Genomic DNA, 22,729 nt, shown 5'->3' on the forward strand with positions numbered 1-22,729 from the left:
TTTTGTGAATTGTGAACATTTTTCTGTGCGACATAGGAATTTCTTACAGCTGTTTCAGTGGGACATAAACCAAAACATTTTAAAGAAGTAATGAGAGGCTCGATATGGGGAGATGCAATAAGTGAGGAGATCTAATCTCTTGAGAAAAATGAGACTTGGATAATGGAGCCTCTTCCACTTGGAAAGAAAGCTCTTGGGAGCTAATGGATATACAAAATTAAGTATCGGACTGATGGTAGTGTAGAGAGACTCAAATCGAGAATTATGATCTATGTCAATCGTTAGGTGGAAGGAATTAACTATAACGAGACATTTGCTCTGGTGGAAAAAAAAATGGTAATGGGTCGTGTTTTTCTTGCCATTATTGATATTAAAAATTGAGAAGTGCATCAAATGGATTATGGATGTGCATAATGCTTTTATTCACGATTACTTAAGTGAGGAGGTGTATATGAAGGCCCCTATGGGCTTTAAGAATTCAAATCCTAACATTTTGGATGTTGAATAAGTTTTTGTATGATCTGAAACAAGCACTTCATTGTTCATTTGCAAAGCTGTCGACAACATTAAAAATTTATAGATTTGTGAAATCTTATTCAGATTATTCGTTGTTCGTCATGTGTCGAGGGAAAAGTCAAATCAACTTATTAGTCTATATTGATGACTTGATTGTTGCAAGAAATGATGCAGTTGCATTAATTGTATTTAGAGCTTATCTTTGCATGTGCTTTCATATGAAGGATTTGAGAGCTTTGAAATATTTTTTGGGGCTCGAGAGAATTTTTCTTTGCCAAAGAAAATCCGCACTTGATATAATCTTTTTAAATAGGCTTATTAGGAGCAAAGCCCGCGGCGTTCCCTATGGAACAAAATCACAATTTGGCTCTTATTACGGGAAAAGTCATTGTGGATAGGGATGGCAACGGGTAGGGTACCTGCAGATAGTGTCAATCACAAACCCTTATCCGTTTATTTTTTAATTACTCGTACTTGTCCCATTATCCCATACTTGTCTCATTTAATTCACTGCGGATAGTGTTAATCACAAACTCTTACCCGCAGGTACACTTACCCGTTAAGAATCAATAAATAAATAATAAAAATTATTATAAATTTAACAAAGTATAAATTTAATAAATCTTTCATCTAAAAGTTGAACAGATTGAACCTTAATCAATAAGAATAAAGTAGTTTAATGGTATCACTCAATGATTGAAGACCAAAAGGTTGGGGTTCAAATTTCATATCTCACATCTAAAAAAACAATAATATTTTTTAATATAAAAGAGCTATGACGGGTACTGGGTATCCTAGGGGGTATTCCCATACTTGTCTCATTACCCTAACAGGTAATGATTTGATCTCATACCCGTTTCATACCCTTTTAAACAGAGTACTGGTAGTCCCGTTAGGGTCTGGTAGTATAAGGTACCCGCGGATACATTACCCGTTGTCATCCCTACTTGCGGACATGTAGGGTGTCTCATTTACTTGTTTGTAACCAGACCTAGTCTTGCATGTTTTGTTCATATTTTGTCTCAGTTTATGCAACAACTTCATCTGGATAATTGGGAATCAGCCCTCCAAACCTGATCTTGTTTGTAACTAAATCTGATCTTGCATATTCGGTCCATGTTATCATTCGACGATGTACATTACTCAAAAACCAGTTTTCCAAGAACAACAAAACATATAAAGGTTGTCTGACATTTTGTACGTGATGTAGTGACTGATGTGATGATTTGTTCGTCATATGTTTCCACTAGATTCAATGGGCAAACATATTTCCAAAGGCTTTAGGGAAAGCGAAATTTGAATTTCCTCTTCGTGAGTTGGGTGTTCAGGACATTGACGCTCCAACTTGAAGGGGTATTACGATTTAGTCTTATGACTAAATAGGAGTCTTGCGAGATATGCATATTCTTTTTTAATAGAGTTTTTGTATTTTATGCAAGCAGATCATTACTATATAGGAGAATAGAGGAGAATAGAGTTATTGTATTTTAAGCCTTGGAGAATAAGGATTTTGGGCTACACGTTTTGTGTTTATATACTTAATTAGTGTGAATAACAGAACAAAGTGAAAAACTTGTCAATACCTAACTAACTAGTAATATAGGATAATTAACAAGTTTAAAGTTGGAGATGTTCATGGAGGCAGATAGAGTGCGAACCATTTATTATCTTTCAAAGATTTCAAAAGACACTGCTTATGATTGAAGTTCAGGTTCTAGAAAGTACCACGTGAAATGATGACACCACTTTCACCTCTATATAAACATAGAGTAGGCAACACTCGCACTAATTGCAAATTGTGTTGGTGATGTGCACTAAATAACTCCATGGACAAAATAAGAAAAATGAGATAAAAAAAGAAAAAATCTTTGATTTACTTTGGTCGGACAAATTTCAATGCATGGCTTCACGGGGACATCCAAGTCAATTATACTTAATATTCAAGTGTTCAATCAACTTATGGGATTGTATAAAATCCGTTCTTTGGAAAAAAAAAAATATATACTGAATTTGAAAGCGAATAAAATGAAATTGTTCCAACAGAAAGTCAACCTTGATTCCATAGAAGTGGCCAAGTTGAAGATGCACTTGATTTTGAAGATAGGATTGGTAATATAAGTATCTATTTCAGCATTTCATGTCTAATATGATACATCTTCCATTAACATATACAATCAACAGGCATTGTACTTCTTTTGTACAAATGGACTGCCACTTTGTATTAAGTCAACCATGGATTGTCTACTCAAACATGGATTGTCTACTCAAACTCAATAAATTTATATCCTCAATATTTTAATTTTTATTCAGTCTTCTGTTGTAAATTTATAACACCATTAACATAATTTTACATCTATAAACATATATAGCACAGTAAAACACAATTTTGTCACCATAACCCAAATTACTACCCCTAGTTTCACCTTATAACTCCTAGAATTTGAAAATTGAGTGACATTTTTTTTATATAGAACACTTCCTAGAATCACATACCTCTCATGCACTATAAGATAAAAACACAGTAACATTTATGGCACGTATTGTGTGCTTCAATGAAAAAGAATGCCTGCAATTTCAAATGTACAAGAATTTCCATCCTTGTTACAATGCAAAAAGGAATAAATGATGCTACTAAGAAGCGACAAGAAAAAATTTTAATCAGTGTATGCAGTTTGGGATTAGAAACTATAGTTTAAGAGGATCACGTCAATCTATGGTACTTCCATGCCGATCTCTTATATCATCAATTCAACACTATTTAATTAAATCCAATCATTGTACTCCAGATATCAGGTGAAGTATCACCTCTTCAATAACTCAAACTTCTACATGTACAAGGTAAAATCACGGATTCTTTTTTTAAAGAAACAAATTACAAATGGTTTCCACAATTTAAATAAAGCAAAACTAGTAAATTGCGAACCCTAAGCAAGCCAGTTGTAACAATTTAGTTTGTCATGAATAAGAATATTTGATTTCCCTACACATCCAGTACTAGAAGGGGAAAAAAATCTTGTATAGTCTCTACTCTCAGAAGATAGTTTACAATTTGAACAAGCATATGACAGCAGAAGTTGTTCCATTGCTTGCCTGCATATGCCTAAGATAATGTGACAACCTATAGAAATCTATCTCATCCTGATGTAGACTGATCAGGCAGTTACAATAAACAAAACAATAACCTGACTGAGCAAACTATGATACAAAAATTTCCAAACAGAAAGTCACTATCAGTAATGATAGGTACCCTGCTGTGTGCTAATATTATTGTAGGCAGTCAACGGTGCACTAATATTTGTGTAGGCACCTTGCTGAGCCGTCGCTGCTCCATATGGGCTTTGCTGCACATTCATGTTCCTATAAGAGGGACTTTGTTGAGTATTCATGCCTTGATACATGCTCTGGTTCTGCCGACCACTCGTATTCTGGTACGAGTTTTGTTGAGCAGTCATGTTTTGGTAGGAACCCTGCTGGGAATTCATGCTCTGCCCAGAAGATGAGAAGGGGTGAAGAATGTTTTGTGCTGCATTCAAACGGTCGGAAGAACCCCGGAATTCAACTAAATTTTCAGATACACCATATCTAGAATCTTGGAGCTTCACCCTTGGATCAGGCGCCTAAAGTTACAGACCAATTTGAAGAATTGTCAAAAAGACTGAAATTTATAATAATCATAATATGCAAACTTTGCCAGATTGATGCAAAGAACAGAACTGTAATTTTACAGGTCCAGTGCAGGGATCCTTCCTCCACCTATACTCGTTCAAACCGAAACCACTATTTTTCTAGCCTAGTAATTGAATTTTATAGCCCCAAGCTCTTGCTGCAGCACTGGTTCTGCATTTCAGTTCATTCTTAGGCAAATGTGTATCAAAGGATTCAATTTTGTTTCTGAATCTGTTTGAGACTCAGAAAGGACTGAGGAGCCATTAACTGTCACCTATCCAAATATGCGAGCTAAAAGGAACACACTAAATGTATACAAATATAATAATAGAGGAACAATCATAGTTTTCCTCAGAATTGTAAATGATGCTTTTCAAGGTAAATCAACAAAGAAAACAAGGATCTTTTATCACAAAAGCTCCAATTCATCATCCTCCCACAACAAAGTTGACTCAAGAGTCTAATTACAAAAACCTCAGTATTCAGCAGCATTCTGAATGTATGGCCAGAACATCAATGAACTAAATTATATATATATCCATATATAGCCCCCATATTCTGATATATCCTGAACTTTGGCCAAATCATTGCATTCCTATCCTATTTGTTTATTAATTTGCTTCAAAGCTTCACATTTCATTTCTATTTGATCTTCATACCACATTAACAAACACCAGAACATAGTGAAATGCTTATATGTACTAAATATGTAACCCCTACAAAAACAAACAAGCAAACAAACAAAAGCTTGGGAATGGCATTTATCAATGTAATGTATCATCAATTGAACATAATGTCAACTTTGAGACAACTTCAAAAACACCAACTGCAAATTTCATGGAGCAAAGTAATTCAAATAGAGTATACTTCATGATAGTTCACCAAAAATCCAGGATAACATAGGATGTGATTGTAGGCATTCACACACTCACATAAACATGCTTCCACCAACTAATATGGTGCATATCACTACACAGACATATACATTAATGACATACCTCACCAATAGCAGAAATAGCTCCAGCTCCTGCTCTAGAATGGACTCCATTGTTTAAAATATTAATCTCCAATGAGCCACTAGGATTGGGATACCTAGAACTGAAGATGAATCAAAGGAATTCAGACACATTACTCAAGCATGCACTGCTAATCATATTTACTAATAGAAGCATCAGTACCGAATGGCAGTTGGATCCGGATAACTTTGAGATTCATAATCAAGTCCACCACCCTTCATGAAAAAACATCATTATAATTGTCAAGACATAGAGAGGCTATCATCCTTTGGCAATAGACAGATGGAGAGAGAGAGAAAGAGAGAAATTTTAAATGCAATATACTCAAATTTACTCAAGAACAGGACTAATGCATTTAAACCCTCAAATCATTAACTTGATTTACATTTAATCCGTTCTGAATCATGAGAAGAATGCACAACTCGATATGAATCTGAAATGTTTAAAGCCTACAAACCCACAATGAAATTCACTTTTCGCAAGGTGCTGACTGAATTGCAATAACAAGAGCACAGCAGATGTTATAAACCTATACTACCAATTACAACTTGTGAATTCTATAGCCGATAAATCCTACAGTAGGTTCAACCAAATCTCAATTGTCTACCAAGAATATTTCCTCAATAACCATATGACTATCAACCTTTACAAATATCCTTTTACAATTTCAGCCCATTCCGTTTATTTGATGTATCATACTAGAATGCAGGCATTCTTGAGACTTCAGCATAAATACAATTACCAAGTTCATATAGAAATAGAAGATCATTACAAAAAGGAAGAATTGTTACAGAAATGGCAATACAAGCACAAAAGTAACAAGGGGTAATGACAGTTGAGACAACACTACATTCAAGGCAATATACAACTGAATTTGGTGATGACATGAAGACATATACAACTGAATGTAGAGCCTCAACAAGACGCAAGTTCTAAAAAAAATGAGGTTACTCTATTTTAACCTAAAATCATAAGTTCAAACCACACAAATAGCCTCCTTGAAAATGCATGGGGTGTTTTAACTTTCCACAAAACCTAAATGCAAGAGATCTAATACAGTAGGATGCATTCAGACACCTTACAACCTGCAAGCATCTCCATAAATCATGAAACTGATAAAATTACATGCACTCCTCGCAAAGAATACATACAAACAACATATACATACATATGTGTGTACGGAGAGGGAGACAGGAAGAGAAACAGTAAATATGATATACATTTCTATCAACAATCACAACAAAGAGAAATATCAATATAATGAATCTGAACTATGTTACATGTCAGGTATATATATTGCTGACAAAGAAACTCATTAAAAGGAAAAGAGAAATGGCCAATAATTGCAAAGGTACACTTGCATTGCACTCTAAAAAATCCCCAAACAAATGCTTCAAAAACCATGCCCCTATAGCATAATATCCCAGTGTTCTTTCCTCTTCTCAAATGCTCTAATGCACACTTCTATCATGTGTCCAAACACAAAAATTTACTAAAAATTCCAGAAATACAATTTGTAATAGACCATGAACAAAGGCAGTGTTATAGATTTATTTTAACTACCCCTTTCTCGAAGCTTCAAAGATTACAACTTCCTTGATTTTTATCCCCTGAAAACATCTATCTACTTCAATTGGCATTTCTACTCCAATCCCTTATCAACTTCGAAGCAAAACATAATAAATACAAACTGATACTCAAAAAATTGCACAATGATTCCAAGAGTCAATGTAGGTTTTAGGGTATGAAAGCAGCCACTTCAAATGAAACATACATTCATCAGAGTTCCAATCCCAACATTTTTTGTCACCATAACTGGTTAAGTGACGCCATTTATAGATATAAAATTTTCTGTTTTGAACGACTGTAAAATACTAACAGTTGCATTTTTCTTTCTTTCAGTGAAACAGTTGCATTTTTCTTTCTTTCAGTGAAATAGATACATTAAGTTCTAAAAATATAGTGTAGCTTAATGCATTCACATACATATGCAAAACATAATAAATACAAACTCTGATACTCAAAAAATTGCACAATGATTCCAAGAGTCAATTTAGGTTATAGGGTATGGAAGCAGCCACTTCAAATGAAACATAGATTCATCAGAGTTCCAATCCCAACATCTTTTGTCACTATAACTGGTTAAGTGAGGCCATTTATAGATATAAAATTTTCTGTTTTGAACGACTGTAAAATACTAACAGTTGCATTTTTCTTTCTTTCAGTGAAACAATACATTAAGTTCTAAAAATATAGTGTAGCTTAATGCATTCACACGCATATGCATCTATGAGTATGAAATGTAATGTGCTCAATAGAGACATACAAGAGAGAGAGATGATACAGAATAATAAGAACAGCACCAACACATTGCAAGTCATACAAAAAAAAATAGGAATGATGTAAAAGAGCCACTAACCACAAATTAAAATATAAGACTACAAGTGCATATTGTGTAGTATTGCAATACAATCAATCATCAGAAGCATGCTGTATTGCACTTGTTGCAAGTTAGTTAAGAAGAATAAGCATATAAAGTTAATAGATGAAAGTACTTAAACCAGAAGGCATGTAAAATGGCAGGGGATGATTACCCTGAAAGCTTCATATCCACCAGAACTGCCAGCTCCCATTATATCAGACAGTTGGGGATTTCTGCCTGGCAAGCTTCTCGTCGGTCCAAATCCCTGGACACGTCCAAGAGGCCCAGGTTCTGTTCCAGGATTTGCATCCCGCAGAGTTCTTACTCTTAGTCTTGTTGCAATCTCGGCCAAAGCATCTTTGGCAACAATAAAATTCCCAGATATCTAAATGACCAATAGTATAGAAATTTAAAATTAAAAAAAAAAAATTCCAAGAAAGAAAATAAAATTACCAAAAATCACCCTGTAAAATAAGTGAATTAATGATATATATATAGATTATATGAGTCTTAATTTGACCAACTCACCTGTACAAGCTCTTCATCTTCAGATGCACACTTAGGCTTCTCATCCTTGGAGTAGACACGTATGTCTGCTTGAGTTCTCCTTCTCATTTCATTAATAATTTGACCTCCTTGTCCAAGGATACATCCAACCTTACTTGATGGAACAAGAAGTCTGGTAGTAATAGTACCTTTCTCAGAGACTTCACTTGTTTTATTCTGGAGCTGCAGAATTGCATCAATTGTTTCTGATCTCGGATTCCAGAGAGCCTAAGAGAATATCAGCACAATAATTTGACTTAGTAAAGTAGCAGCATAACAATCTTTGGAAGCATCAAATGATCAACATAAACAAACAAACAAAAAACAGAACCTCAAAAGCAGATATACGAATAACACGCTCATTTGACTCTGCTGAAGCATCCTGAACATGAATACTAGCCCCTGTTTCCTGCTGAACCAGTTTTACATTAGAACCTCCTTTGCCAATCACACCACCAATTTTCCCATCAGAGCATAAAATTTTCAGAGAAAACTCAGCTGAAGGCTCCCCTCCATGTCCTGGAGGACCACTACAAAAGCCACCGGGCCCAAATCCTGGAGCCTGATTGCTATATCCCCCCATCAATGGCATGGGCGGGGTATTGTGGGAAAAAGAGATTCGATGAGAAAGCACTCGATTTCCTGGTGGAAGCATTTCTGCCATGGGACCACGAGGAGTGTGAAAACTTGGGCCACCATAAGGCATAGACACACTTGGAGACTGGTCTTTACGTGGATTTTGATGCAATAAGGTGGAAACCTCATAAAGAGCCCTCTTCGCCACATCTGGTTTTGCAGATATCTGAACAAGACCTTCCAAAATTATACTTTTAGTAGAATTGCTGAAGTGTACATTTTTTCAAGGTTTTGACTAACAAATGAATAGAAAGGATTCGCATCCAACATAACATTTATCACAGAAAAACATGATAATTGTTAAAACCAATAAAGAAACAACAGCCAATAAATGCACCAACGAAATTGACCTTCACAATTGTAGTAGTTGCAAATCATAGTCTGAAAAGGATGCATGTACATAAACATCTTCAGAAATGATCAATTACCACTACCAGTAAGGCACAAAATGAGTCAAACAAGGAAGACAAGGACAAATCATTTAACAGTAAATTGCGAATTGATTAAGGGCATGTTTATTTACTTCATTTTCTCCTCATATGTTTGCCTTTTCATATTAAAAAGGAGAGTTTTAGGTGTTTGGTTAGGGAACTGGAATCCCTGCTTTTCCAACAACAAATAGCAAACAGCAAACAGACCAAACGGGCCCTAAGCTCTTTTAAGGTGTTAATTTTGGAGAAATTCCTTGAGCATCAAGTAATTCCAACTTCAAGAGAATCCACAATGAACTTGAGACCAGCTATGACCCCAGAATGAATAGCTGCAACTTTCCAATAATTCCCATTCTCCCAATTAGGTAGATGATCTTACTTCAAGCTCATTATATAATCGACTTAGTGAAAGGAGAGCAATAAAGAATCTGAAACCATTAATAACCCATCCTAAATCTTACAGGAAAATGAGAAAATCCATCCTTCTATAAAAAGGCACGAAAAGCACATCAAAACAAAAGTGACAAAATATAGTACAGGACAACAAGAGACATCACAAAATAAGAACTATTTATCCTTCAAAACTCTCCTAGCACTGAGTCATTATTCTTGCACTCTACACACCAATGTTACACATCCCACCTCTTCTGAACAACTGGCCCAACCATTGCATCATAGTTGTCAAAGGCGTTCCAGCCCCCGCCTTCTGCACTGGAAGGCAGGCATTATTCGGAAGGCGACCGCCTTGCCGCCGCAGGTGAGAGGCGGCAGCCTTCTGCACTTAGGCGGAAGTTAGGGATTTTTTTTTTTTAAAAAAAAAGAAAATTATAATGTAGGTTGAAGATATCAGACAGATACTTCGTTCCTCTCTGCTGATCAAACAGGTACTTCCCCTCTCCTTAAGTGTTCAACTGAAACTTCCTGTTCTGCCGATCTCCACCACGTCCACCCAACAGCACCGATCACAGGCACTTCCTCTCCTCCACCGAACAGCACCGATCGACATACAGGTACTGTCTCTTCTCCGTTCTCATTTCTTTTCTTCATTTGTCTATTCTTCTGTTCTCATTTCTTTTCTTCATCTTCATCCTCCCAAATTTCTACTCTTTATTATGACTTGTTCAAGTTTATGCTGCCCAAATTTTGTGATCCGTGTTATTATTACTAAGTTATGAAAGTTTGTGAAAGTTCATTACCAAGTTTATGTGAAGTTTATCATAGTTGTGAAAGTTTATTATTACAAGTTTATATGAAAGTTTTTAGGCTTAATACATCATTTGCCCCCTTAAATTGTCCAAAAAGCTTGATTGGCCCTGAACTTTCAAAGTGTCCTGGTAGCCTCCTCAACTTGCATAAAATGTTCAATTAGCCCCTTGAACTTGCATAAAATGTAATCAATTAATCACTCGGTTGCAAAAAAAGTAAGTTGCATGTTGAATATGTGTTGCACGCGACTTAAAATGTTATTACATAATTCACATAATAGATTAAAAATGAAGTTCTTACTTGTTCAATTGTAAAACTTGCAGTCTCTAATATTAGAACAGCATATTCTAGCTTTGGTCGTTTTACTTTTTTTTAGAAGCGTGCAATACATCTTCCGCGTTTAACGTGATTAATTGATTACATTTGACGCAAGTTCGTGATTAATTGATTACATTTGACGCAAGTTCGTGATTAATTGATTACATTTGACGCAAGTTCAGAGGCTAACTTGACATTTTATGCAAGTTGAGGGGCTATGGGACACTGTGAAAGTTCAGGAGGCCAATCAAATTTTTTGGACAAGTTTAGGAGGCAAATGATGTATTAAGCCAAGTTTGTATTACCAAATTCTATGTGTAAGCTTGTTATTACCAAATTTCTACTCTGTTATGAAAGTTTATGTGAACTTCGAAGTTAATGCTAAGGTGTTTGAAACTGTATGAAAGTTTGTGAAAATGTATGGAAGTGTATGAAACAGTAGCTTACAAGTGTCTGATTTTTCAAATTTTGCAAGCTTTTGGACATGAGTATTAGTAATTCTAATACATCGAAAGCTACAACAAGAACAGATCCTTGTTGGAAGTATGTGCAAGAGGTCAAGGCAGGGAATTCAAATGATATTTAGAGTTAAACACCATATTGGTGGAGCGTATTGATATTACTAATCTAGATAGTTTTGCTGATGATGAGACTGAGGTTGATGATCTTGGAGAGCCTAATAGTGGAAGTATTAAATCAGTGCATAGGTCGAAAAAACCAAAGCCAAAGGGCTCGATGAATGTGTGTTTTACTCCTGATGCTGAAAAAGCCCTCAAAGATAGAAAGTTGAGAAAACAACCATCAATGAAGCATGCAAAAAAAAGAGCTTTGGAGAAAAGCTTGTGCGCACATATAGCTAGGTGGATGCATGATGCAGCACTTCATTTCAATGGTGTAACTTATCCTAGCTTTGTTGTGATGCTCGAGTCTGTTGGACAGTACGGTGTTGGAACCAAGCCGCCTAGCATCGAGTCTCTCTTTTGAAACAAGAAGTTAATAAAGTGAATGCTGAAATGAAACCATATGAAGAAGAATGGGCAAAGCATGGGTGCTCAATTATGGCGGATGGTTGGACACAAGAGGTAAAGAACTTTGATTGATTTCTTAGTTTTTATTGAATCTGTTGATGCTTCTGAGTATTCAAAGACCAGTGAGAAATTGTATAAATTATTTGATCAGATGGTGCTCAAAGTTGGGGAGAATAAACTGATAGTGCAGCATCAAATGTGCTTGCATGTACTATTATTATTAATTCTTAATAAGTTTCTTACTTAACACTTTATTAGTTTGCAGCCTTTTATTGATTGTTTGATATTGGAAGATATTGGCAAGTTGGAAGTTGTTAGTAGAACGGTAAAGAGAGCCATTCAGTTGAACGGTTATATTTATACACGTCATGTGTAGTAAATTTGTTGAGAAGTTTCACTAGGCAACTAGAGCTTGTAAGGCCCGGTATCACAAGATTTGTCACTGCTTATCTCACACTTCAACGCATGCATAAGTTGAAGGCTCAATTGCGAAGAATGTTTTTATCTCATGAGTGGACCAAAGGCAAGTGGGCAAAATAAAGTAGTGGAAAAATATGTCTTGTACTGCCTTGATGACAACATTTTAGAGAGACATTTTGTATATCTTGAAGATATTTGGCCCTTTAGTCCGTGTGCTTCGATTGGTAGATGGTGAGAAAAAGTTTGTAATGGGATATCATATTTGGCCCTTTAGCAAAAGCCTTCCAATACAAGAAAGAAAGTTATGCAGATAGTTATGATATCATTGATCATAGATGGTATAGGCAACTCCATCAACCATTGGATGTAGCTGGATTCCTTTTAAATCCAGAATTCTTCGATGCACTAGATGCAAATGGTGAGATTAAAAAAGGATATTTAAAGGCTTACAAAAATTTGCCTGGAAGGTGCTTAGTCTCACTTTCTAGTGCATCGGGTTGTGAGAGAAATTGGAGTATCTTTGAGAATGTGAGTTTTTTAAATATACTTGTTCACATATTTGATCACTTTAAGTTTTAAGATAGACTATGGTGTAGTTGTTAATAAAAATGTTGTTATTTTTTTAATTATTATTTTGCATGTCCATAGCAAAAAAAAAAAAAAGAAATCGACTAGCTCAGACACGCTTGAATGATTTAGTTTATGTGAAGTATAATCAAGCGTTGAGACGTCAATATGATAAACTGGATCACATTGATCCTATTTCTTTGAAAGATATTGATGATAGTAATGAGTGGTTGATGGGTACAATGGAAGAAGAGGGTGGTGGTGGTGACGACGACTTTGTATTCGAGGATGATGATTTGAGATGGGATGTGTTTGCTAGAGCTAGTGGAGTGGAATAGTACTAGGGCAAAAAGGTTGTGTCTACATCCACCCCAAGTACTAGGCCTACAAAGACGTATGTGAGAGGAAACACATCTTCTCGGTCAAGAGTCAATCCTCCTCTAGTTATTAGAAAACAATCATTTTACAACCTTAGAAAGATTTCAATGTTGAAGGTCCTGAGAATGCCAAACAACGATCACACATCCGCTTGATAGGGTCACTATCATTTTTAATGTAGATATTGTTTCTTTTGACACATGTTCACAAATCCACTTTGATAGGGTCACTATCATTTCAATGTAGTATTGTTTCTTTTGACCCATGTCCTATACCTTGGGTCTAACAATTTAAAGAATATCCATATGTGTTGAAAACATACTATATAGATACTCCCCCTTTCTATTTTTAATGTAGAGTTCAATTCATTTCTGCTCCTTGCTTAGGCCACTTGTACGCCACCCTTAGGACCACGTCATATTTTAATAGCCTAACCCAACGATATGTAGATATTTTCGCATTGACCCATATCCCAAACATTAACCCTCACAAGTTTAAAAAGTGTTCGAAAAAACATACGTACTTATATATCTAATTAACTCGCTCTACATTTTCAATATAGGATTCGTTTCATTACTACACACCCATCACCATCTTAAGTCCCCTTGCTCAAGCCAGAGACAAGATCATTACAACCACATCAAGTTCTTCTAAGCTCATCCACAAACCAACAACATATATGAAAAGTTGGTTCTAATACCAATGTAACATCTTGACCCAACATAATGGAAATGTTTGTTTTGGCCCTAGTCTCCATACCTTAGGTTTCACACATTCTGGACCCATATGCTTGTGTTTGACACATGATTATAGTTAAGTAACTCTTTCTCCATTTTCAGCATAAGATTCAATTCATTCTTAGCCCTCTCACCATTCATTAAAGGTTGTTCCTTGTTCAAGCTGTCTATCCCAATGCCACCCTCCACCCTTAAGAGCAGGTTCATTAGGGGTAACATAGTCATATCAAACACAACCAATCACTTTGAGATACATATGCAATGCCACGTAACCATTTAATTAAAACATCAAAGCAAAAACTAGGAAGCCAATATTCCCAAATACTAGCCTAGGCAACACAACAAGATAACTTCCAAAGTTTTACCCTTACTACACAAGATAGTTTTTGTTATATACTCCATACAAAGACAACCATCAATGTTTACATTTACATCTATTGAGAAATTTTGTGAAGACAAATATGCTCTCATCATGCAAAAAGTAAAATAAGTTGCTCCTGTAAAACCTACGAATTCAAAACTTGGTCCTGGACTGGTTGACAATCAAGAATCAAAGAGTAATTGGACATGAACAAGAACTTAAGTATTCATATGTCTAATCTCTATAACGAAGTATGCCATAACTAGTAAATTCTAATAGAAATTTCAACAACCATATATACAATTTATTTTTCTATTGACAAATTAAATGCCAAAAACAATATTCATTGTTATAACAGAAGTAATCAACACAATAACATTTACTCAGAGTAACAAAATTGCTTTTACACATTTAATGTCATTCATTTTTTAGCCTTTTTAAAAGGCAAGGAGAATTTTTGAAAAGGACAATGTACACCAAAATCAAACACGTGTTGTTATTTCACAATGCAATTAAGGTACTTATGCCTTAAAGAGCAGGATTTCAATTCTCATGTGATATTTTCCTCATTTTAGAATTCTCAACATAGAATTGTATTGGTGTTTGACAGTTTCACACATTAATACACCACCTCATACAATTTAAGTTAGGTTCTTTGTTGAACCATCAGCCTTGACTATGGATCTTATAATGTTGTGAGAAAACAAGTTTTTGGGCGCAAAAAGCAAGGTGGAACAAGAGAGAGTATTAACACGTAACTTTATTCACGAAGGATTAGGAATATGTCAAATGCAAAAAATAAATAAAATAGACAACCTACATAAAAACATCAAGAAATTCACCACTATATATTTCCCAAATAAGAATCAATTAACATATTTTAACACGGCCAACTCCCACTTCTACATACAACTCATTAAGAAGAAGGTTTTCAAGGCAACACAAATATTGTGAAATGGAAGTTATAATCAGAGATGCGCTTCTACTCTGTGACACTACTACAAATAAAACCAAAAGAAGTAAACAGGTTAGAGATATTACCTGAACCAATTCATCAGTGCCCATAGCACATGTGGGAAGATGGTCTGCAGGAAGAACTCGAATACTAGCTCCTGTCTCACTTCGCAATCTCTGGATGACATCTCCTCCTTTGCCCAAAAGGCATCCTACCATATTATTTGGAACTAGAAGCCGTGCAGTAATAACATTGTTTTCATTATCATCATCAGATGTCACCCCACCAAAGAGATCTTCCTCAACAATCCGGTCATGGACTTTAAGAAGAGCATCCTGAGCAGCACAATGTGGCTCCATAGACCTCTTCTCATTCTCCATGGTTAAACCCTCTTCCTTATTCTGATTCCTAGGAAGTTTTTCAGGAGAACTATAAATGATAATTACTCGTTCATCTGAACCGGGAAATGAATCAGCAACTGTTATTTTTGCTCGAGTCTCTTCCCTGAGTCCCTTAATTATTCCACCACCCTTTCCAATAACACCCCCAATTTTTCTCGAAGGACAAAGTATGCGATAGACAGTATCAGCAGGAAGTGAATTCCCTGAAGGTTCTTCATGGCTAGAATTTTTCCATTTTCCTTTTCTGTTGACTCCTTTTCGTTTAAATTGAGTTGTTTGATATTTTTTAAAAAAATCTCGCCTATTACCATCCATAATTTCGGAAAAACTATAAGTGTCTAGTCGCTGGTCCTACAGAACAAGAACTCCTATCATAAGCTGCAAACAAAATGCAATAAGTATATAATCAAACCCAGACCTGGAACAAACTTACTACTAGACAGATTTACTATCATATATACCATAACATAAATAAAAGCAAGTCGATAGGCAGAAAAGATATCAAGAAGAAAGTTAAAATTTCTAGGTCACTCTGACAAAACTTTGATTTTCACACCGCGCATCATCATTTTTGAAGGATATTGAAAACATAACTAGGCAAGTTATGATGGAAATACGGTGGAAGTATTACAATGAAGCATTCAGAGGACATGACTTCCCGCGAATCTCATGAAAATGGCATGGGAAAGAAAAAGAAGAGTAACCACGAAAACAAAAGCAACAAGAAAAAACTAGCCTCAGTTGACTAGTAATCACCAATACAAACGCAATGCATAGGGAGAAGAAGGAAAAGATTCGAAGATTCTCAAAAACCTCTGAGAAGGACTTATAGGTTTAACATCGGGAAAAAAAATAGCTAAACAACCAAGCTGAAAGAAGATGAACGACTACTAATTTTGCAAGATGACAAATTTGAATGAGAAAAAATAAAAATAAAAACCAAAGAAATGAACACAACAATAAATGTTAGGGTTATCAAGAGCACTAAAATGGTGCATCGAAAGAGAAAAGACGAACCTCGGAGAATGAAGAGCAGAGAGAGAGAGAGAGAGTTTGCGGAGACGATTTTTGGTTAGGGGCGAGTGTTAAATGCCGGTGGGTAGCAGAGATAATCTCCTCCTTCCCTCCATGGACAGAGGTAGTGGTGGCCTGTGGCGTTAAGGGGCTTATTTTGGGTGGAACTAGCCTTTCATAGCTCCATCAAGTTTCATTTTTATTGGGTGGGCTCATGTTGCTTCTTCTTTTATTTTAAATTTATGGGCTTTACCCAACACTTGCTTCGCAGACGGAAAATACAAGATAAAAGGCTAAATTACATCTATTAGTATATATAAAAAAGATGTTAACGGAGGTGAGAATTACAGGGGTAATGGAATGGAATAGGAAGCGATGAAAATAAAGGTTAAGATTTAAACTTGTTTGAGTGTTGCTGGAATATAAATGAAAGTTAAAAATTTAGTTTCATTAAAAAGTTTCTGTTACTTCCATTAACCCTCATTTTGGAGGTTAAGATATAGAGTTGATGAGAGTAAAATGTTCACTCTCATTAACCTTCATTTACTCCCAATAAAAAAACTTTCAGAAAAATGTTAATTTAAAAAATTTCATTCCATTACTTCCATTAATCTTCATTAAACCATCTCAAACAAGGGTTAATAGACACTAGTCTTTATTAGTTGATGTAGCAAAATAATAGAACATTTACTTGTGTGTAATCTATACAATATACTAAATCGTCAGTCAAATAGCTTGTGTCACTTTTATAGACAACAATAAACTCACATGTCATTTTGAGGAATTTTTGGAATTTTTAAGTTTATTTCTTCTAATTTTACTCTCACTCCCTCAATCGTTGTCGAGTTCGCCTCTCTCACCCTCAATCTCTGGCCTTTCAACTACTCATTCCTCTGAACTACTCATACCCTCAACTTCTCATCATCACTCCCTCAATCTCCGCAACTCTTTCAACTAAATGTCAGATGTAGTTATTCGGATTGTTCATCCTTTTATCTGATTTCGTCTCAACCTCACGATCTTATCCCTCTCTGATACCGCTGCATGAACTTCTTCTCTCGCTCAACTGCCTCTTTTTCCCTCACCCAAATATGATTCACCTCTAAAATCTCTCTACATTGATAAGCCTTCGACCGGTTCCAACTCCATCTCTGCAGCAGTCTCACCTAATTAGACACAAAAGATTGTTACTCTTACTCCACACTGCCGCTGTTTCCATCTAATTACTTCCAAGTAGACCTGGCCACGGGCCCGGGTACTCGCCCGGCCCGCCCAGACCCGTGTCCTTTGGGCCGGGCTTGGACAATGAAATTTACTCTTAGACCCAGCCCGGCCCAGGCCCGCTAAAGCCCGCCTATTTTTTGGGCGGGCTTGGGACATATAAAAATATCACGGGCCGGCCCGCCTTATTAATATTAATTAAAAAAATTATATATTTATAATTAAATATTTATTTTAAGTATAAATTTGATTTTTTATAATTGGAAATTATGTATATTTTTTTAGGTGGGCTTATATGGGTTGGGCTTGGGATTTGATTTTTAGGCCCGAGCCCGCCTAAATTAATACTGGGCTGGGTTGGGCTTAGGACGAGCACTTTTACACAAAAGCCCGCCAGGCCCGGCCCGAACCCGGCCCAGCCCGGCCCATGGATAGGTCTACTTCCAAGGTTATTCTCTTTCTTTTTCTCTTTCGATTGTTTGTTTGATTGATCAATTCGATTTATCTCCTCAAAAGGAATTATATAGTTCACGTTCATATGTTGGATGAATTACATGGAGCTACTGTGTTTAGTAAAATAGATTTGAAAGGTGGATACCATCAGATTAGGATGAAAGAAGGGGATGAATAGAAAACCGCATTTAAAACTAAACACGGATTGTATGAATGGCTCGTTATGCCTTTTGGCCTGACTAATGCACCATCAACTTTTATGCGCTTAATGAATCATGTGTTACGTGCATTTATATACAAGTTTGTGGTAGTCTACTTTGATGATATATTGGTATATAGTAGGTCTTTAGAAGAACATTTAGGCCACTTAAGGAGTGTCTTTGATGTGCTTAGAAAAGAACAATTATATGCTAACTTGTCTAAGTGTTCCTTTTGCACAAACCAAATTATTTTCCTTGGTTATATTGTGTCTGCTAAAGGAATTAAAGTAGATGAGGAAAAGGTTAAGGCAATCCGCGATTGGCCTACACCTAGTAGTGTGTCTGAGGTGCGAAGCTTCCATGGCTTAGCATCATTCTACAGACGATTTGTTTCGGACTTTAACACTTTAGTTGCTCCCCTCACCGAGGTGATTAAAAAGACAGTAGGATTTTCATGGGAAATAGAACAGGAGAATGCTTTTAATATCTTGAAAGATAAATTATGTTCTACTCATGTCCTTGCATTACCTAACTTTGAGAAAGCATTTGAGATTGAGTGTGATGCCTCTGGCGTAGGTATTGGTGCTGTTTTAATGCAGGATAAACGACCAATTGCTTTCTTCAGTGAGAAGTTGAGTGGGGCTTCAGTTAATTACTTGATAACGACGGGGTACACTTATCCCTTAGTGAGTCCTTTGGAGCGACAGCTCTGGGACGCATCAAGTTTTTGGCTCCGTTGCCGGGGATTTTTTTTCCAGCAATATCGAACCAACGGTCGAATTTTTTTACTTTAGGCATCGTATTTTTGTATAATTGTTCATACCTTGATTTTTATTACTCGTTTATAGCTATTCATTGTTATTTTTAATACTTGTTTACATGGTTGATACTTTTATTTATACTTTCTTACATTGTATAAATTTGTATTGTTTGTTTCTATATTGCTATAAATAGTTTTAGATATCAAATAATAATTCATTGTAATTGTATAAACTGTATATCATATACCATCCTTGTAAATTAGATAATGGTTGTATATAAACATTTATTGTTGTAATTATATTTTCTTTTCTGAAATTCTGTTTATTCATCCTTTTTCAGCTTATGCATACTCGATCGACGGGGTTGCCTTGTGTCCCTCTTAACCTTGAACTTGAACCTACTCTTCGCATGAGCAGGCAAATTGATAATATCCAACCGATCACTAGTCTCTTATAATGGGACTCTAGCAAGTATACTAGGTCGATCGTAGTTGGGCAAAACCAAGTGTCATTTCCATAGGGATTGAGTTAAGATCGGGAATAGTTACCTTAATTACTATATCTAATAAAGTTGAAGTGGGTATAGTGAACATGCAATAAGGCAAGAAAATAGGAATAAATTAAGTTAAATATCAGGTTAGAATAGTTGCTGGTCTAGCACTATGCCGAACGACAATTGCTCGTATAACTAATCTATTAATATAGGCATCTTTAAGGTTCTTGGCTTGAGTTTGTCCTTCTTAAATTACTAAGATCAGGTGTCCCTTTTTCCATAGATTCTAAGAATAGTGCTTAACCAAGTGTCCTTGAGCTAAGTTATTCCAGCATTACGATTTAGGAGCATTCATAAATGAAACCTCAACATATGGTTATATTCGTGTCCGTCCAGAACAATATGCATCAAATGGTTGTTTCCATGAATCAGGAGCACGGTCATGTCATCCTTTTTCACTAGTATTTAGACTTAATCATTATCTAAACCATTCAATATACCATTTGATATCCATTCATTGATAAAGATGCTTCATTAAAAAGGAATACTTACAATCACCATTTACGGCTGGCAAGACCGACAACAAGTAAACTACTCACTCATTTCCATGAGTGAACAGGATGTTCGTGCCCAAAATAAAACTAAAAACAGAAACTTGAAAAGAAAACTAAAAGAGTGGCTACCGGTAATAATGTCATTCACATACCACAAAGCAAACTATTTATAGGATGAAGTTTTAACCCTAAACAGTAAGGGAAAAATGGTACCACAAGCAAAATTACAAAAGATAATAACATCACAACCGTCCCTTTCATCTTGGTGCACAAAAAGCTATCTCCCACGTTTCGCTCTCCCACTAGGTCCTGCTTGACACACATGTTTATCCAAAACATGTCTATTCGACCCGTTTCTATTGTTGAACATGTGATTTTTCACTTCTCTGCAGCTGTTCAAGAGGGATCCTTTGTGAATTGTTATTCCTTGCTGTTTCCTTCCATTCTTGGTGGAAACTTTAATCTTTGTAGCTCTTTTCCATGAATGATCTGCCTCACAATCTTGTCTACCTTGCTCGCATCAATCACAATGATAGACAATGAATCAGACGTTGAGACTGGCCCTGATAACCGCCTGATGAGTGAAATTCTGGCACCACACTGACACCACTACCTATCTGGGATCGTGGCCCCTAATATTCTAGCCAACTCCTATAAGATCAAGTCAGGAATGATACACTTGATCCAACAAACGGGACTGTTCGGGGTGAGGTGTAAGAGAGCCCAAATGATCATCTAGATCGTTTCCTAATGTGTGTAGATACTGCAAAGATGAATGGAGTCCCTCAGGATGCTATCCAACTGAAGCTATTCCCATTTTCATTGACTGGACAAGCTTTAGAATGGCTAAGGTCGTTGGAGCCCGGGTCGATTACTACATGGGCGGGATTAGAAAAGGAGTTCTTCTCTTACTACTTCCCTCCTTCAAAAACGGTGATGTTGAGAAGTGAGATCACTTCATTCCACCAACCCGAGCACGAGGCGCTCCATGCATCTTGGACCAGATTTAGAAAAATGATGCGTATGTGTCCTCATTATGATATTCCTAAACACCAGTTGGTAAGCGTCTTCTATCACGATTTGACGCCTGCTAATTGAGCTACTGTAGACTCCGCTGCAGGTGGAGATTTGTTCAGGAAAACAGCGACTGAGGCATATGGGATGATCAATAAGCTGGCTCGAAAGAGTGTGCAGTGGCAGGAGAAGAAGCTCACTGGTCCCTCGAGACAACGAGTATTTTCTATGGAAGATCAGGATCAGAACCTGGTTGTAACGGAGCTGAGCAAAAAGATGGACGTTCTGTTGGTTAAGTTTAGTCAACCTCCCACTTGTGTGCATTATGGCGGCGACCACCATGGGAAGGATTGTCAAGCTGGCAACTCTTTTGCTGGAGATGGGATGGAGAATGTCAACTCTGTTGGGGGACAACAGAGGTACAATCAAAACCCTAACAACTACAACTCCTACAACAATAATTGGAGGAGACCTCAACACCCGAATCTATCATATGGGAGCTCTAATCAGAATGTGTTGAGGCCTCATAGTGGATTCATTCATAAGCACAGAGAGCATGGGCTTGGTATGCCCCACATCAGTAACAACCTCAAGCTCTTATGCCACCTTCCAACTCTCCGGATAAAGTGGTGACCCTCCTAGAAGAAATTTCAGCCAGGCTCGCCAACAATGAAGTCTTTTGCAAGGATTTGAGCAATCAGGTGTCTCAAATAAATAGAGAGATGTGGGAAAGGCTGCAGGGTTCTCTCCCAAGCACAACGGAGAAGAACTCAAATATTCCGAGAAAGGAGTAGGCAGTAGGAGAGGAAGTCGGGTTATTCCGGCTTTTTGATAAAATAACAAACAATTTACTTGCTTTCAGTTTTTTTCTTTCTGCTAGTCATTTTATTTAGGTTTTGTTTTATTGTTTTATTAATTTTTCAATCGAACTATTTTTAGTTTTCCTATTCTTTTCTCTAAAAAAATATTTTTTGCCAGTTCAGTGTTCACCGAGCAAGGGGGCAGCATTCTGTCCCCCTTCTCGGTGAGCTAGGCCCTGCCGCCCAGCTCGCCGGGCAGCTCGGCCGGCTCGGGCCTATTCAGGAATCTAATGATTCCCGAACTAAAAAAAATAAAATAGAAGTTGGGGGGATGAAATTCATCCCCCATCTTCTTCTTTTCCATTCTAAACTCTTTCTTCTCTCTCCCCTTCCATTTTTTTCTTCTTCTTCTCTCTCTCTCTCTCTAAACAACCCTAACCCCCAAAACTCTATTCTCTCACCAAAATCAACAATTAAGGTATGGTTTCTTACCTATTTTTTATTTTATGCATGATTCTAACCTTAGTTTTCTAGTTTAGGTGCTCTAAATTCGTTTTTAGCTAACCCTAGGTTTTTAGACTTTCTAATTTCTAGTTTATCTACATGTTGTTCTTG

At 36.4% G+C, this 22,729-nt stretch overlaps 1 protein-coding gene across 2 annotated transcripts; it reads right to left on the bottom strand.

Annotated features, from left to right (window-relative positions):
* Positions 1–3,453: 3,453 nt before the first annotated feature.
* LOC136201413 (RNA-binding KH domain-containing protein RCF3-like) lies at positions 3,454–16,780 on the bottom strand. 2 transcript variants are annotated; one of them, XM_065992079.1, is made up of 8 exons: positions 16,622–16,780; positions 15,290–15,982; positions 8,498–8,968; positions 8,149–8,394; positions 7,793–8,005; positions 5,361–5,413; positions 5,181–5,280; positions 3,454–4,133 (listed from the first exon to the last, which is right to left on the bottom strand). In XM_065992079.1, exons 2-8 carry the CDS (start codon positions 15,917–15,919, stop codon positions 3,747–3,749), a joined length of 2,100 nt encoding a protein of 699 aa, XP_065848151.1. In that variant the 5' UTR covers positions 15,920–15,982; positions 16,622–16,780; the 3' UTR covers positions 3,454–3,746. The 2 variants fall into 2 exon arrangements, with proteins under 2 accessions (XP_065848151.1, XP_065848158.1); XM_065992086.1 differs by having other exon boundaries at positions 15,290–15,955; positions 16,622–16,778.
* Between the last annotated feature and the right edge of the window lie 5,949 nt (positions 16,781–22,729).

Source organism: Euphorbia lathyris, chromosome 1 (assembly GCF_963576675.1).
Source record: "Euphorbia lathyris chromosome 1, ddEupLath1.1, whole genome shotgun sequence".
NCBI lineage: Eukaryota > Viridiplantae > Streptophyta > Magnoliopsida > Malpighiales > Euphorbiaceae > Euphorbia > Euphorbia lathyris.

Coding starts and splice junctions, on each gene's coding strand:
- LOC136201413 (XM_065992079.1), bottom strand. CDS start 15,919: ATGGATGGTAATAGGCGAGATTTTTTTAAAAAATATCAAACAACTCAA. Junction 8,969..15,289: donor GCACTGATGAATTGGTTCAG/GTAATATCTCTA, acceptor GGTCTTGTTCAG/ATATCTGCAAAACCAGATGT. Junction 8,395..8,497: donor TTCGTATATCTGCTTTTGAG/GTTCTGTTTTTT, acceptor ATATTCTCTTAG/GCTCTCTGGAATCCGAGATC.